The following is a 15,309-nucleotide window of genomic DNA, read 5'->3' on the forward strand; positions in this document are numbered from 1 at the left end:
CCAGCCCCGATATCCTGCATGGTGACCGAGACAGCCAGCCACACAGTGACCCGCATGCACCCTGGTAGGAGCAGTCACTAAAAATCAGGGGAGTGAGGGGCAAAGGGAAGACCCTTCCCAATGGGGGCTTCCTTCTGAGGACAGCACAACACTTAGTTCACAGGCTGTGGATCAGCAGTCTCTGTTTTTTCTAGCTCCTTCTTTCCCCTCCACCCCTGGAGCCTACTCTTTCCACTCCAATGGCCTCACTGTGATATGTAACAGGAGGCACCATGGCTTCAACCAGAAACCATCTTTACTAAGGAACAACAGAAAAATAATGTGTATTTGCTCACTGGTACCATGTGTGTTTTATATCCTCAAGTGCTTAGGACTCAGTCTAACAAAGGCATCCGCCATTGCCTCATAATGCTTGTTGACCAGATGAACAAATGCACAGATGAGTCAATACACTTGATCCCTTCTCAGAACCCTTCCTACAAATGATGATAAGGCGTTCAGAATCGAACAGGTGCTAGGAGCACTGGGAGATGGGATTTCACACACATGCTCTTGGACTCCACAGCAGAGGCAAAAAACTCTGCATGCAATTTTGGAGCTGAGAGAAGATGACCTCGGGACGGGCTGGGCCATCTGTGGAGCAGGCATCCCCCCTCCCCACCCCCATCACTGCAGGCTGGACAAGCATTTCTCTTGGGGACACTCTGACTGCCCCACTCTATTACCTGGGGAGTTTTCACACACCTGTCCCCAGTACTCACCTCAGACTGCACGCCTCTATGCCACGTGGTACCAGACTTCTCACTTCTCTTTCCTCCTAGAGCTCCTTCTCTGCCCTTCTCACTCTAGACCTGACTGTTTCCTAGAGTGACACCATTTGCCAGCATCTTCACCAGCCTTTCCCTCCTAGTTTCCCCTGCCTCGTCCTCAGTCCTTCATCTGTCTACTTTTCTTTAAAGTTCTTGATAACAACTCACATGTGTTGAGCACATTGTCATGCACAGAGCACATCTGCTTTCGTCATCTCACCAGAGTCTCACCACAATCCCATTAGGTCGTTGGGCAGGGCAGAGTCTCGTGCCCAGTTTACTGATGAAGAAGCTGAGTCACAGATGGTTGGATGACTGCCCAACCATCTGGATGACTCATCCTGCTAGTCATGAAGATTAGTGTGCTTTCCCTGAGTCCTGGTGCCATGTGTCCCCACCCATCCTAGAGTGAGGACCGTGATGCTCACTGTGGCACAACCATTTACCCCAGGTGGAAAATATGGTGTTTGGGCTAAAACTTGAAATATTTTGGGACCTTATCTCCAGAGTGCTAGAAAAATCTGTGTCTGTGACTAGAAGGTTAGAATGTAGATAGAATTTTACTCCAGTCTCCTGCCCTCTGTTCTAAGGCAATTGGAAATTTGGGGTTCACATTTATCATGTAATATGACATAAAGCAAGCTTAAGGATTGTTATCACCAGCTCCATATTTTTTTTCGTGGAAAAATACATATAAAATTTACCATTTTAACCATTTTAAGTGTACAACTCAGTGGCATGAAGTACATTCACAAAGTTGTGCAACCATCACTACTATTTACCTCCAGAACTTTTTTATCACCCGAAATGGAAACCCCATACCCATTAAGTAGTCACTCCCTACTACCCCCTCCCCCCTGCCCCTGGCAACCATCAATCTCCTTTCTATCTTTATGGATTTGCCTATTCTGGACATTTCATATAAATGGAATAATATAATGTTGACCCTTTGTGTCTGGCTTCTATTACTTAAGCATAATGTTTTTAAGGTTCATTCATGTTGTATTGTTTATCAGTACTTTGTTCCTTTTTATGGCTGAATAATATTCCATTGTATGGATATACCACATTTTGTTTATCTATTCATCCATTGATGAATGTTGGGGTTGTTTCAGCCTTTTGGCTACTATGAATAATGCTGCTATGAACATGCATGTACAAGTTAGTGTTGGAACACCTGTTTTCAGTTATTTTGAGTGTATACCTATGAATGTGGCTGTAGCAGAGAGGGCAAAGAGAGGAGGTCAGGGAAACTCCAGGGATGCAGACTGTCTAGATGGAGACTTGTAGGCCATTGTGAGACCCTGGCTTTTGCTCTGAAGGAAATGGGGAACCATTGGAGAGTTTCCAGCAGAAGCATAGCCTGACTTGATTTATGTTTCGTAGATCATTCTGGATGCTGTGTTGAGAGTTGACCAAAGGAGAGCAAGGGTGGAAACAGAAGCCAGTTAGGAGGCCATTGTGGTAATCCAGGCACTATGATAATGATGACTCGCACTAGATGGTGGCAGTGAAGGTCATGAGAGGTCGTCAGATCCCAGATGTATTTTGAAGGTAGAGCCATAAGGATTTTCTGACTGATTAGCACCAAGGCCGATAAAAAGATTTTTACCTCAGCATTTAGAAGAATGGAGTTGACATTACTTACCATAGGAAAGACTGTCAGTGGGGCAGGTTTGAGTGGGAGGAAAGTTAAAAATTTATTTCAGCCGTGTTTGAGGGATCTCTTAGACATAATGGAGATGCTGAATAGGCGATTGGATACACCAGTCTGGATTTCAGGGGAAGGATTCAGACTGGAGTGTAAATTTAGAAGCTTTTGGAATATAAATGTTGTTGAAAGCCATGAGAGCAAACAAGATCACCAAGGAGTGAATGTAGATGGAGAGGAGAAGAGATCCCAGGGCTCTTCCCTGGAGTCCTCCGACCTTGAACATCAGAGAGAACAGGAAGAGTCAACAGGGAAGATGGAAAGGAGCGTCCAGGAAGACAGCCAGGCATGTGTGGTGCCTTGGAAGGCCAGTGAAGATCCTGCTTCCAAGAAAAGGGAATGATCCTTTGTGTCAAATGCAGCTGGGAGGGCACACATGATGAGGATGGAGAAGTGACCATTGGATTTAGGACGAGTCATCTCTGACCTTGACAAATGCACTTGCAGTGGAGCGGTGAGGGTGAAAGCCTGGTTGAGTGGGTTTAGAAGACAACTGGAGAGAGGACTCGGAGGCACCAGGTACAGACAGCTCTTTAAAGGGCTTTTGCTTTAAGAGAGAACAAAAAAATGAGGAGAGGGCAACTATAAGGGAAGTGGGTCGAGAGTGGGATGTGTAGGCTGTGCAAGCTGCTAGGAATGATCCAGCCCAGGAGGGAAGCTGATAATGTACAGTGTTGTTCTAAAATGTACCTGGGATTTTTTTTTCAGGCATGGTGAAGACTAAAGGTCAGGAGATGATTGCCATTGAAAAGATAGTTTGTTGCAGTTCACAGAGAAGGAGGCCTGCCATGCCACGCAGGGCCACCTGGGGAAGCACCTGAGTCGGTCAGGAGGAAGAAGGAGTTAGGGGAAACCATGGGCAGGAGTCTTTATTGTGGTTTTCGCGAGAAGGAATGGGCAAAGGCAGGGTAAGCTGCTGATCAGGCTTAGGATTGATTAGCTGGAATAATTTTGGTGGGCTCTGGGATATAGGGGCTGTCTCCAGTTGTCTGGTTCCTGGCCCTGGGATGGTCAGGGCAGAGGGATATTGCTTTCTGGAGTATAAGAGCCAGATAGACGAGGTGGCTGTGAGTGTGGGCTGTGGGTTGGATAGTTTGCATAGGAAAGGCATGCTCCCCAGTGGGTCTTTTGCTATTTCTAAGGATTGGCCAGCCCTGGGAGGGTCACTCTTTCCCTAATCAGCAAGGCCCCAGATGACAAAGCCTCAAGAATACAGAAAATAAGAAAAGACATTTAATACAGGTGTATTTAGGGGAGGGAGATTGCTGGAGTGAAGTCGTCGAGTAGCAGGAGAGGATGAGTGGAGGGACTGGCCTCAGCTAAGAGCATGGACTGTTCAATTATAGCAAAAGGAAGGAAGGCAGCTGACACATATCGCTAAGTGGGTAGATGTGGGAGGTGGGAACATTCTGTTTTGTTTTCTGCTTTTTTAGGGAAGCAGGAAGCAGGGTCATCAGTTGAGAATGAGGAAGGAAGAGGTGTTCTAGATTAGAGGAAGAGGGAGAAGGTGTGGCAGAGTCTTCTAGGAGAGTGAGAGAGGAGGAACTCAGGGCCTGCAGCAGGATTGCAGGGTGACACTGAGGACACAATGAATTTAAAGCAAAATCAGCCCATTTGTTTCTCTAACTATGTCCGAGTGTGTGATACAGGTGTGGAGTAGGTGGAGCATTGCATTTATAAGCATTAGAGTTTTGCCAATGGAGAACAACCAAGTGAGGGAGGAATGCCAGGGCACCAGTACAGCAACCAGCCATGGCTTTAGGCTGAGTAGGAAGGGGGTCCACTGTTAAGGCCAATGGATTGGAGGTCCCAGTGGGATAGAAAGATGGGTGGATCAGGAGTACTTGAGGAGATGAGCTGGAAAGATAGGGGATGGTAATCAGAGAGTTGAGTGCTTATGGCAGAGAGTCCAGATGATTTTTTTGTCCTCATTTTTGTCGAGGTATATTTTCTGTAAGAGATATGTATTCGTTTTTTGTAACATAAAGTAATTAATTTTTTTTTTCAAAAAGAAAGCAATGTGTTTTGAAGTGTGAGTAGGAATTGGATAGATGGAGGTGGTCTCGTGGAGGACATTTCTGGAGAAGGAAATAGAGGCATAAATTGGGGCACAGTCCTTGAGCAATGACTAGCCCAGTGTAGCCAGGCACGGAATCTATGGGGCATCGGTCTGGAAGGGTACTGAGGAGGGCAGAGATGCTAAGGAAGAACCTGTACTTAATTCAGGAGAGAATAGGAAGCCAGTGAAGGGTTTTGAGCAGGGAAATATCTAGAACACAGATGGGCCCTTTGTCACCTACGAGAAGAGGAAGCATTGACTTCGAGAGAGCTTTGTATATCTTGGTGGAAGCTCCTGGGACTGCCACCCTCTCCTCACTTCTCTTTCTCCCTGTCTCATCTCTCTCTCAGCTGGAACTGTTGTGTATGTTGCATATATTCTGCGTAACAGCAAGAATAAAAGTGATTATTTTTAATTTCTGTTCTTCTCCTCTGTAATGGAGCTATTAGACTTTGGCAGATCCCTTAATATGATTATCGTTTTTGAATGATTTTGAATTGAAATGTTTGCACTAACGGTAGTGATCGCAGTTAAGTTCGAGGAATGAGGCTGTAGGCTCACGTTCCAGGATCTCATCAGTGGGGAAGTACCATCAACTGCGGCTCATGCAATTGGGCAGGTGACGAGGAGGCCTCAGAGGGGAAGTGAGGCCGTGTTGGCTCTTGGCTCACTATAAGGAGGAGCCTGGCTGTCCCTGCCTCCAGTGCGGGGGTCCCAGGAAGGGCTGGGTCTGGCTTTCTGTTGGAGACCTGCTTCTCCCCGTGCAGAGAGGACAGCTGCTCATTGTCAGTCCAGTCAGGGGGTTCCAGAATTCAAAGCAGTCATCCCACTGAAGTCACCGGTGATGCTGGCTGGCCTAGCCGTGGGTGAGGCTGTGTCTCTTAATTATTTAGCCCCACATTGACCAGGTATACGTTAGCCGCCTGCCGGGAGCCTTGCACTGCACCCAGCACTGTCGGGCAGGCCTCGGAGCCCTGCTGTTTGAGGGACTGGGGCCTTTGCTTAGCAGGGAGGCCGCCTCCCGGGAGCTAGTCTCCAGGCTGCTCCCAGCCTCTTTTTTCCACAGTCCCTGTCAGGTGCTGCCTCACAAGAGCGCCAAGACGTGGAACTCTTCTTGACACTGTGGCAGGTTTTTGAGCGTGGCCTTTAGGGGACCTTTTCACATGCCACCAACAGTAAGAATGGTCACACGCTCATTCCATGTCTCGCTTGCATTAGGACCCGCCTCCTTCCCTTTGTCTTCGGGTTCTGACCACCTGCCTGGGATATAGACAGAGGCCTACTTTGCCCTGGCCTCCTGTGGGCCCTCGTGCCAGCCTGGGCAGCTGCTGCGGCCTAGTTCTAATGAGGAGGCACTAGGGGATCTCTCAGTTTTGTCTTGAAGAATCCCAGGGATGCTGCTTTTTATTGCTGTTGAGGGCACATTGGTTTATAACATTATGTAAATTTCAGGTGTACATCATTTTATCTTGACTTCTGTATACACTACATGGTGCTCACCACTGAAAGTCTAGTTTCTATCCATCACTGTATAAATGTCCCCTGTTACCCCTTTCTCCCTTCCCCCTTCCCCTCTGGTAACCAGCAATCTGGTTTCTGTATCTATGTGTTTTTTTCTTGTTGTTGTTGTTGTCATTTTTTTATCTTCCATGTGTGAGTGAGATCATATGGTATTTGTCTTTTTCCATCTGACTTATTTCACTTAGCATAATGCCCTCAAGGTCCATCCCTGTTGTTGCAAATGGCAAGATTTCGTCTTTTTTATGGCTGAGTAGTGTTCCATTATATATATATCACGTCTTCTTTATCCATTCATCTGTTGATGGGTATTTATCCAAAGAACACAAAAACACTAATTCAAAAAGGTATGTGCACCCCCGTGTTCATCGCAGCATTAGTCACAACAGTCAAGACTTGGAGACAACCAGGACTTCTGGTAGAGAACCTGACTGAATATGCTGAATTGAGCCGTGCCCAGCAGCTAGGGGACCCAGGGCAACTCATCCTGTGAATTCGTCTCTCCTCACCACCACACCTGAAAAACATCATCCAGATAATGCCAGTTATATTAAAATATCAGGCTGCTTGACAAGGAAAGATGTTTCCCAAAGGGTGATCTGAGAGGGATCTGGAAGGAAGAAGCAGCCTGTCTACTCTCCTTGACAGCGGAAGTTGTGTGCATTGGATCCTTCCCTCCCTCCTCTCCTCCTCTTCCCCCCCCAACACTTCCTCTTCCTCCCCTCCCTTCTCCATCTCCCTCCTCCCTCTTCCTTGCTGCCCCTCCCTCCCCCTCCTCCCTTCCTTCCCTTCTAGCCCTCCTTACAGCACATGCCCCTGTTGGCCTTGGGTTCTGGCTCAGTTCAGCCAATTCGTCCCTGAGGCATCATGGAGCCCTTGCCCACCAGGGGCAGATACCCAGATCTGTTACATTCTTTCATTTTGTTCAACAGTAGGTAGCGGGTGCCTGCTCTGTGTCAGCAGGGCACTGGCTCCTGGGAATACAATAAGAAAGTAGAGGGATAACTTCTCTACCCTCAGGGTCCTGACAGTTCAAGGGGGAGATGGCTCCACAGGATGGTTCTGCTGGTACAAACACAAATTCCTGAGTCCAGTCTCGGTAAATCTGGTTCTGTGGTTCTGGGCCGTGCTCATCTGCATTTTCTAAGGAGCCATTGCGTGATGCTGATGCAGATGGGCCCTGAGCCAATCTCGGAGAAACATTCTTTTCACCTATGAAGCCGTACCAAAGCCACCCCTTCTAGAGTGTTTGTTGATTGACTATGGCCTGTGATTTTAACTGCCCTGTTTGCCCTGGGGTTAGAAAGCATAGCATCTTGGAGCAGGATCTAAATTATGCATGCGTGTTAATGTTGGGACTCTTCAGACACTAAGCATAGGCTTTGGGGGAGATTGTTCTAACTTCTTAGAATGTCTTGATGTGCTCAGCAATTGCTCTCTAGAAAACTGAGGTGACACCGGCGCTGCCTCCCGTTCCCCCTCCTCTGCAGACTCCTGCGCTCCCAGGGCTGCACCTCCTGTCTCCAAGCATTCGTGTCGCTGGCATTTCTCCAGCACTCAGCTGGACCCTGGCTTTTAGCTTTCCCAGAATGAATCTTCCCTGCAGTTGGCCTCTTCTGGCTGTGTGATAAGACATCCTCCCTCCCCCGGCTCATACGTAGGAGGGAGCAGCATGTGTCGTCATTACCATTTGGTTGCAAAGAACAGAAATCTAGCTAACTCGGTTTAAGTCAAAGAGGACAGACCACAAAGACTCAGGGAGCCCTCACATGACCCAGGGGCAGAGAGCAGAGCCAGGCCCATCAGCTGATGATGGGAAGCAGAAGTCACCAGGCAGCCCCCTCCCTGCAAGGCCTCACACCGCCACTGTGCACCTGCCTCCTTCCTCTGCTCTGTTATCCGTATGACAGGGGCCACTGGAGCTGTCCCAAAATGGCAGCCTGAGCCTTACAGATGGGGAGACCATCTAGGTCTGGCTCCCAGCACTGTCTTGATTCCAAGTTTCAGGAAAAACATAATTTGATTGATCCATTTGGGGATCAGTGCTCATTCCGGGTTCAGTTAACTGAGGCCGGGGGATGGGCTAACATAGTGCTTTCCCACACTAGGGATCAGCTGCTTCTCTCCGAGGGGCCAAGGGCTGGGAGGAAATGATTGACGGTGAAGTGGTTGGAGTCTCTGGCATAGCCAGGGTGGCACCAGTAGGGGGCAGCGTCCTGTGTACGTAGGTGTGATTGGTGTGAGATTTCTGGATGTTGCTCAGAGTAGAAGGACAAAGGAACGTTGTTTATTGAGTCCCTGCTCTATGCACTGGGCACATTGCATATATTTTCACAGCAGCACTCTGTAGAGATTTACCTGGGATCCAGAGCGCTCCGTGAATGTCACACAAGTACAGTTTTCGGTGAAAGCGCCAGCATTCAAACTAGGTCCCCTCAACTCCAAACACTGATTTTTCCAGTGTGCCCTACTGCTGCCCCACCACATGGGTGCCAGTAGGTATTCCATGGAGTCCAAAATCGGGACATTAAGGTCAAAGTCAAGCTCAAAATCAGAAGGAGCAGATCAGGCTCTAACATTGAGGTTTATAGTTCATCTCAAGAGAATTCCACCTAATAGCTTCCAGGCGGCCCCAGTGGAGTTTCATTGGGCCTCCTGTACGAGATGTCTCTTTTGCCCAGGAAGGGATCTTAATGACATTTCTGGCCTTCGGCAGTGTGGGCGTTTGCCAGCTCCTCCACGAAGCCTTTTCTGGAGCATGCAGTGAAGAAGGGCTAAAGTCAAGGACTTTGAAGTTGATGGGTCCTGAGCTCTACTCTATGGCTCGGGGCAGGTCACCAAATCTCCATGGGCCTCAGCTCTTAAATGGAGATGGTCCTACCTCCTTCACAAGGCTGTGGAGGTTTTTAAATGAAATAGTGCGTGAAAAGTGCTTTGCACTTGTGCTTGATATGTAGTGATTGCTCATTAAATGGCTGTAATAATAATAATAATAGTTATTAATATTATTATAATTATTATTGTTGTTAGACCCTTAGTTGCTTGAACACAGGACATATGTTGTGTCTTTCTCTACCCCCTACAGCACCAGTAAAAGGCCTTAGACATGGTAGGTGTTGAGAAAATATTTGCTGACTGAATTTATTATACAAGGGTAACTATAAAGTCTGGAAACAGAGGTGAAAAGACATAGTAAATGATTTGTTGATATTACACTAAAATACACAATGTAATACAATATAATACAAGATAATAGGTATATATCAGTGTGTTGTCTCTCATCAGCAATGCATGGTTCTGTGCTTCATGCAAGACTGCAATGAACACGGTAGATTAATGCTGCATTTCCATCAATTCCTGCACATGCATCCATGCTGTGTTGCTTCAGATGGTTTTTATGTCTGGTTTTCATTGAGTCAACTTGTGCCTTTGGCTTACCCTAGAAGAAATAATCAAGGGGTTAGTGTATACAAAAATAAAGTACTAATCTTTGTTTGAGACTTGATGGCCACCAGTCACTCCATAGATGCTTTTCATCTCTCCCGCTCAGCACCCCTTCTCTGTGGGCTGAGGTGGTCTCTCTGCAGTTTATCGTTGACCCCTTTGGGCACCAGTGCTCTCGTGTGTGAATCTTCTCCCTTCCGTAAGAACCAGCATGCTGATCCACTTTCTCCCACTAGATCGTGGAGATTGGACCCTTTCCTGTAGACCTTCTCCTCTCCAGCTTCCAGTCACACCCCAGGCTTGTTAAGCTCTTCTTCCTGGGGCAGGGAGTGGACTCTTCTTGTTCCTCCCCTCTGAGCTGCTTTGAGACTGCCCGTGGATGCTCGGCCTGTCACACAGCTGTCACCAGAAGTGCAGTGAGGACCAGTTCCGTGTTTGCAGAGACCGTGTGATGTGTGAGACCCATCCTTGTGCAAGCTACCAAGGGGCCAGGTTACCCCTGGATGCTTCGGGCCCCTAGCTTGTCTGAAGCTAAAACATGGCTTTGTGGAGACAGAGGGTGTGGGAATTAAGGATTTCAGGGAAGTTGCTTGATTTGCCAGAGTAGAACCCAGCCCCTGTTATGACAGTGCCTGCAGAAGGGCTTCTGGTACTGACCCCTTAATGACTTGAGCTTCTTTTTGGTGTTGTTTAATTGAGATATAATTGACATGCAACATTGTATATGTTCAAGGTGTACGACATGTTGATTTGATAATATTTACATATTGCAATATGATTACCACCATAGCATTAGCTAACACCTCCATAATGTCACATAATTACCATTCCATTTCGTGGTGAAATGTTTACGATCTAGTCTCTTAGCAGCTTTGAAGTATATAATATGGTATTGTTGACTATAATCACAATGCTGTGCATTAGGTCTCCAGAACTTATTCATCTTCTAAATGCAAGTTTAGACCCCTTGACTCACATCTCCCCAATTCCTCCATGCCCTGGAAACCATCATTCTACTCTCTGTTTCTATGAGTTCAGCTTTTTTAATTTCACATATAAGTGAGAACATACAGTATTTGTCTTTTTCTGTCTAATTTATCTCACTTGGCCTAATGCCTTCAAGGTCCATCCATGTTGTTGCAAATGGCAGGATTTCCTTTTTTCTCATGGCTGAATAATATTCTATTATATATATATATACCACATGACTTGAGCTTCTTTCTCTCTCCTGCAGGACGCCAGCCATGATTGGCTGCTCGTTTGTGGTCAACAGGAAGTTCTTTGGTGAAATTGGTCTTCTTGACCCTGGTATGGATGTGTATGGAGGAGAAAATATCGAACTTGGAATCAAGGTTTGTGACATGGCGTCCTTTCCTCTTGCTTTATTCATGTTTGTGAGCAGAGCTGACTGGTTGTCCTTAATGTATATGTAACGCTTCATTAGCAGGTAAATGACGGAATCATTCACCCCATCCTTGTTCCTGAGCATGTCCCAGCAGGGTTGTCACCCCTCCTCAGACAGGGGCAAACCTGGACTTTCCCCTCTCTAAAGGTTGAACAATGTGTTCCATGCCTCGGTGACCCAGTGGACATTAGCTGGAGAATTTGGTTCCCACTCCCATCCAGTTTCATCCTCTCCTTAAATTTTTCTTAAAATTAAATTATCTCCTTAAATTAGTATTTCCATCCTATGTTTTTTGATGGATCATGTCCATCATAGAATCATAAGATGCCAGAGGAGAGAAGGACCATGTTCTGTGGCACCCTCCCTTTTCTCAGAAATGTTTCCAAGGAGGATGATGGGAGAAGGGAATGAGGAAGATGCAGAATGGGCCTCTTGCTGGGCCCCCAGTCCACATCAGCTCGACTGTTAGATATTTTATGTACTGGGTTTTGCTTAAGATTTTGTTTGAAAAATGAATTCCACTGGAAAAAAAATAAACATTGGACACATTGATGCATTTCTGTGTCCTAGATCCACTGTCCTGAACCTTTGCATACCTGAGCCCCTGGGGAGTAGGCTTGTTAGAAACGACTCAGGACACAATTGTAAGGTTTAAATTTTACTGAATTTCTTCTGCCTTCCTCTGCTGCATCCTTGTTTCTATTCTACCAGGCAAGTACCCAGTGCAGAACCCCTACCCCCAATCAAAGCCTGCTCCCTGTCTGATTTCGCTCATTTATTCCTAACTGCTCAAGGCCTTTAAGACACCCCATCAGCCCCTCGTCTACACCTGAATCCCCTTTGTAGAATGGAAGCCTTTGTGCCTTCAAGATGTAATGAATGTCCGGGCTATAGGAATGAAGGGGCTGGTGGGGACCCTCCCTGGATCCTAAAATCACTCCCTTTTGGAGACTTCGGACTCTTCCTGTGCTTTCAATTCTAGGCTGGGTCTTTCCTCCGTGGAATTTGCATAGGATTTCTTTGTAAAGCTCAGCAATTAAAAAGCCCATGAATATGTTATCATAGCTAATATACTTGTCATTCATACATTCAGAATTTAATTGAAGGAAAAGATCTGGACCCAGCATGTTGAACTTGGCCCGTAACTTAAATTTCCACCCTGCTCCCGTCTTCTCATCCCTCCTTGTGCTGCTCTGCTGCGTTTTTCCTTAGCTCTCATCAACTTCTAGCATGCCCTGGAATTTACTTATTTATTACATGTATTGTTTTTCTCTACCTTCCCCTCACTAAATTGCGAGAAGCGATACGGGGCACAGATCTTTGTTGTGCCCACCTTTGCGTCCCAAGCACGTAGAACCATGCTTGGCACATGGTGTCTGTTAGATTAATGTTAGATGAGGTATCTGTTAGATTAATGACCAAATGAATGCCTGTTGGGAACCAAACATGAGTAGAAGCCGTGGAATGGTGGGGGCAAGCCTAATTGAAATGCGTTCTTGGATAGATGGGAGGTGATAACTTCTGTGAAAGGAAGGAACTCAAGGAATTTCTGCATAGAGAAAGTTGAGCTTTTTTTTTTAATTTTATTTTTAAGATAAAAGAGATTTGACTGTTTCTCTATGCTGCGAGAAGGAAGCCAGTGAAGGCTAAAATATTACCCACAGTCAGGAGAACAGGATGATGGGTGGGCACTGTCCCTATGGAGGCAGGGGCACAGTTGGAGGGGTTAAGGGGACAGGAGGGACCCCCAGATTTGATTGCTACTGCAGGCTGTGTTGTGGGGAGAACAGAGGCTGTGACAGCGGAGCTCAGTGCTGAGGCTTGCTAAGATGTTGGTCTTCCCACACTCGTGAAGGCATTTGCTTTGCAGTGATCGGGATCTGGCAAAGGTCTGTGTGCAAGGCTCTGCCAGGCTCGGTGGTGATGGTCCTGCGTGGCTGCCCTCATCCCTGAAGGAGGGGAGGGGTGTATCAGTTTCCACCCAAAGCACAGCCCAGTACACCAAAGCGCCTGTACCACCAGCTGACGGGCCAGTGAGTTCCACTCCACACGCTCCTTGTGAACAGGCTGGAGTGAACGGGCCTGCAGAGCCGGCTCCCTCGCTTGTCTTCTTTGTGGCGATTCAGCACCCAGCTGCTCTCTGCACATCTTTATAAGAGCATCAGATGGATCGAGGCATGGATACCACCCTCATGTGCCATTACCCGCCTCTTTTTGTATGCCCAGGCATATTCAGCATCCCCACTGGAGATTTGGGAATGTTTTTTCCTCTTCCTTCCTGTAGACCGTGTTGTCCTGTGAGCTGCGAGCTGACTCTACACGTAAGCCTTGGTTTTCTGCCGATTCTTAGAGCAGAAGTTAAACATAATGGTGCCATGAAGACCAAGGCCTGTGTTTAGTGTCCACACAGCCACGATCTGCACAGTGTTCTGTGGTTCTGACGGTGTGGCCCCCTGACCAGCAGCACTGGCCTCATCTGGGAACTTGTTACAAATGCAGATTCTCAGACCCCACCCCACACCTGCTGAATCAGACACTCTGGCGGCGGGGCGGGGGGGTGTGGGGTGGGGGGGCGTCCAGCACCTGCTGTTTTAACAAGACTTCCAGGTGATTCTGTTACATACCCAAGTTTGAGAGCCACTGGTCTGCACCCTGACCTTAGCCAGCTTCCTGGCAAATACATAGCTTCTCTCAGAAAGGAGCCTAGGTGCAAGTCCACATCTTTTAAGGCCCTCCTCTGGGTGCCTCTCATGGCCACTGCGGGGCCACAGTGAGTCCTTTCTCCTCACTCCCAGCCCACACAGCCTGGGCTCCCACAGGCACCAGCACCTACTTCCTTGCTAACTTCCTGTGCAGGTGTCTGGACCAGGTGACTGCAAGGTTCCCAATGACTAGGCTGCCTTTTCCATGAAGTAATCAATGTCAGGTGCTCTGTTTTACAACTTATATTCCTTCTCCTTTCATTTTGTGCTATTTTATACTGCTCAGAGCACAAATAAGATGAAAAATAAATACATTGTTAAGAAAGCCATCCGAACTGCTTGAAAAAAATCAGAGCTTTGTGTAACATATGTGCACATATAGACATACGTATAATTTTCATACAGTGCACAGACAGACATTTATACAAATTAACATATAAGGGATGACACAAAATCCTATGATTTTAAATTGGGAAAATTTTCATATGACAGCACTTTCTTTGTGATTTTTTTCCACCAAGAAGTAGGTCCATCTGTGATCTGTCTAACTATTCTCTGAAATTTTTCATTACTCTTGAATTCCATCCTCAGTAAGTAAAGATATGTCTAAGAGTAAGAAGAATAGAAAATTTTACCGTGATTCAGAGAAAAAACTAGCAGGGTTGACTCTAGGCCTGTTGCTTGGATGAAAGGCAGCTTGCCTGTGACCAAAACAATCGATACAGTGAAGGGAAAAAAAAAAAAGGGGCTTTCCAGCACTGAGAAAATAAATGAGATTAGAAATTGAAAGGTTTCATCTTGATCTGAGTAACATTAATCAGAAACTATTAACGAGGCATATTAGAGGAACATGTCTAAATGGTAAGAGAAAAAAAAGTTCTCCAAGGAGAGAAGACCAGATAGATTACTTTTAAGTGGTGTAAAATCAGATGGCTTCGGATTTCTCCAATAGATCAGTCTTCTCTGGGAAGAAAGGGAACTATCTTATTCTGAACCCTCATGTAAAGGAGTGATACACAAGACTCCTGAACCTGTCAGGAGCCATTCCTAAAGGAAGACAATAGAGAGACACTGTCTAATCCTCAAACAATCAGAAAATGTCTTAGCTCAATCAAGGACTGAATAAAAGGCAGAATTGCTGTGTGTGTCCATTGTTGTTAAAAATATTTGTCAGACCAATGACCTGTGATGGAGGCAAGTAAACGAGAGGATGTGGGGAGGCGCAGATGTGATATCCTTACCTGGCCCAGCCCAGCCCAGCGCCTTCCTCCTAGTGCAGCTTTTACAGAAGGTTCCAAAATAGTTGCAGGTAAAGGATTCAGACTCATGTCATGGTGAATGATGGGCAAAGGGTGTGTGTATATTAATTTGCACAGGGTAACAATCATGTTCTTAAAAAGCAGAGTTTGACCTGGGTGCCACAATTGCTCGTTGCATTTTTTCATGATGCTCCTGGGCACACCATTTTCCTGAGGAGTTGGGGTGCCATTCTCATGACCCCATGGGCCCAAGGTTGGCGGCCCTGCCATCTTGCCCAGCCCAGTCCACTTGGGCTCAAGGCACTGAGGACCTGCAGAGTCACCCACAGGCTCAGGCCTCAAAGAGCCTGAGCCAATTAGGATAACTTCAGCAGTAGATTTGAAGGATTGCCTCCTTTAGAA

General features: G+C 46.7%; 1 protein-coding gene across 1 annotated transcript in view; it reads left to right on the forward strand.

Moving 5' to 3' along the window:
• Positions 1-15,309, forward strand: part of GALNT17 (polypeptide N-acetylgalactosaminyltransferase 17) — a 437,269-nt gene that overhangs the window by 312,094 nt on the left and 109,866 nt on the right. Inside the window, exon 6 of the mRNA XM_058569476.1 lies at positions 10,776-10,893. Coding sequence (XP_058425459.1) covers positions 10,776-10,893 — 118 coding nt within the window. The remainder of the gene's footprint in view (positions 1-10,775; positions 10,894-15,309) is intronic.

Source organism: Diceros bicornis, chromosome 26 (assembly GCF_020826845.1).
Source record: "Diceros bicornis minor isolate mBicDic1 chromosome 26, mDicBic1.mat.cur, whole genome shotgun sequence".
Classification (NCBI taxonomy): domain Eukaryota; kingdom Metazoa; phylum Chordata; class Mammalia; order Perissodactyla; family Rhinocerotidae; genus Diceros; species Diceros bicornis.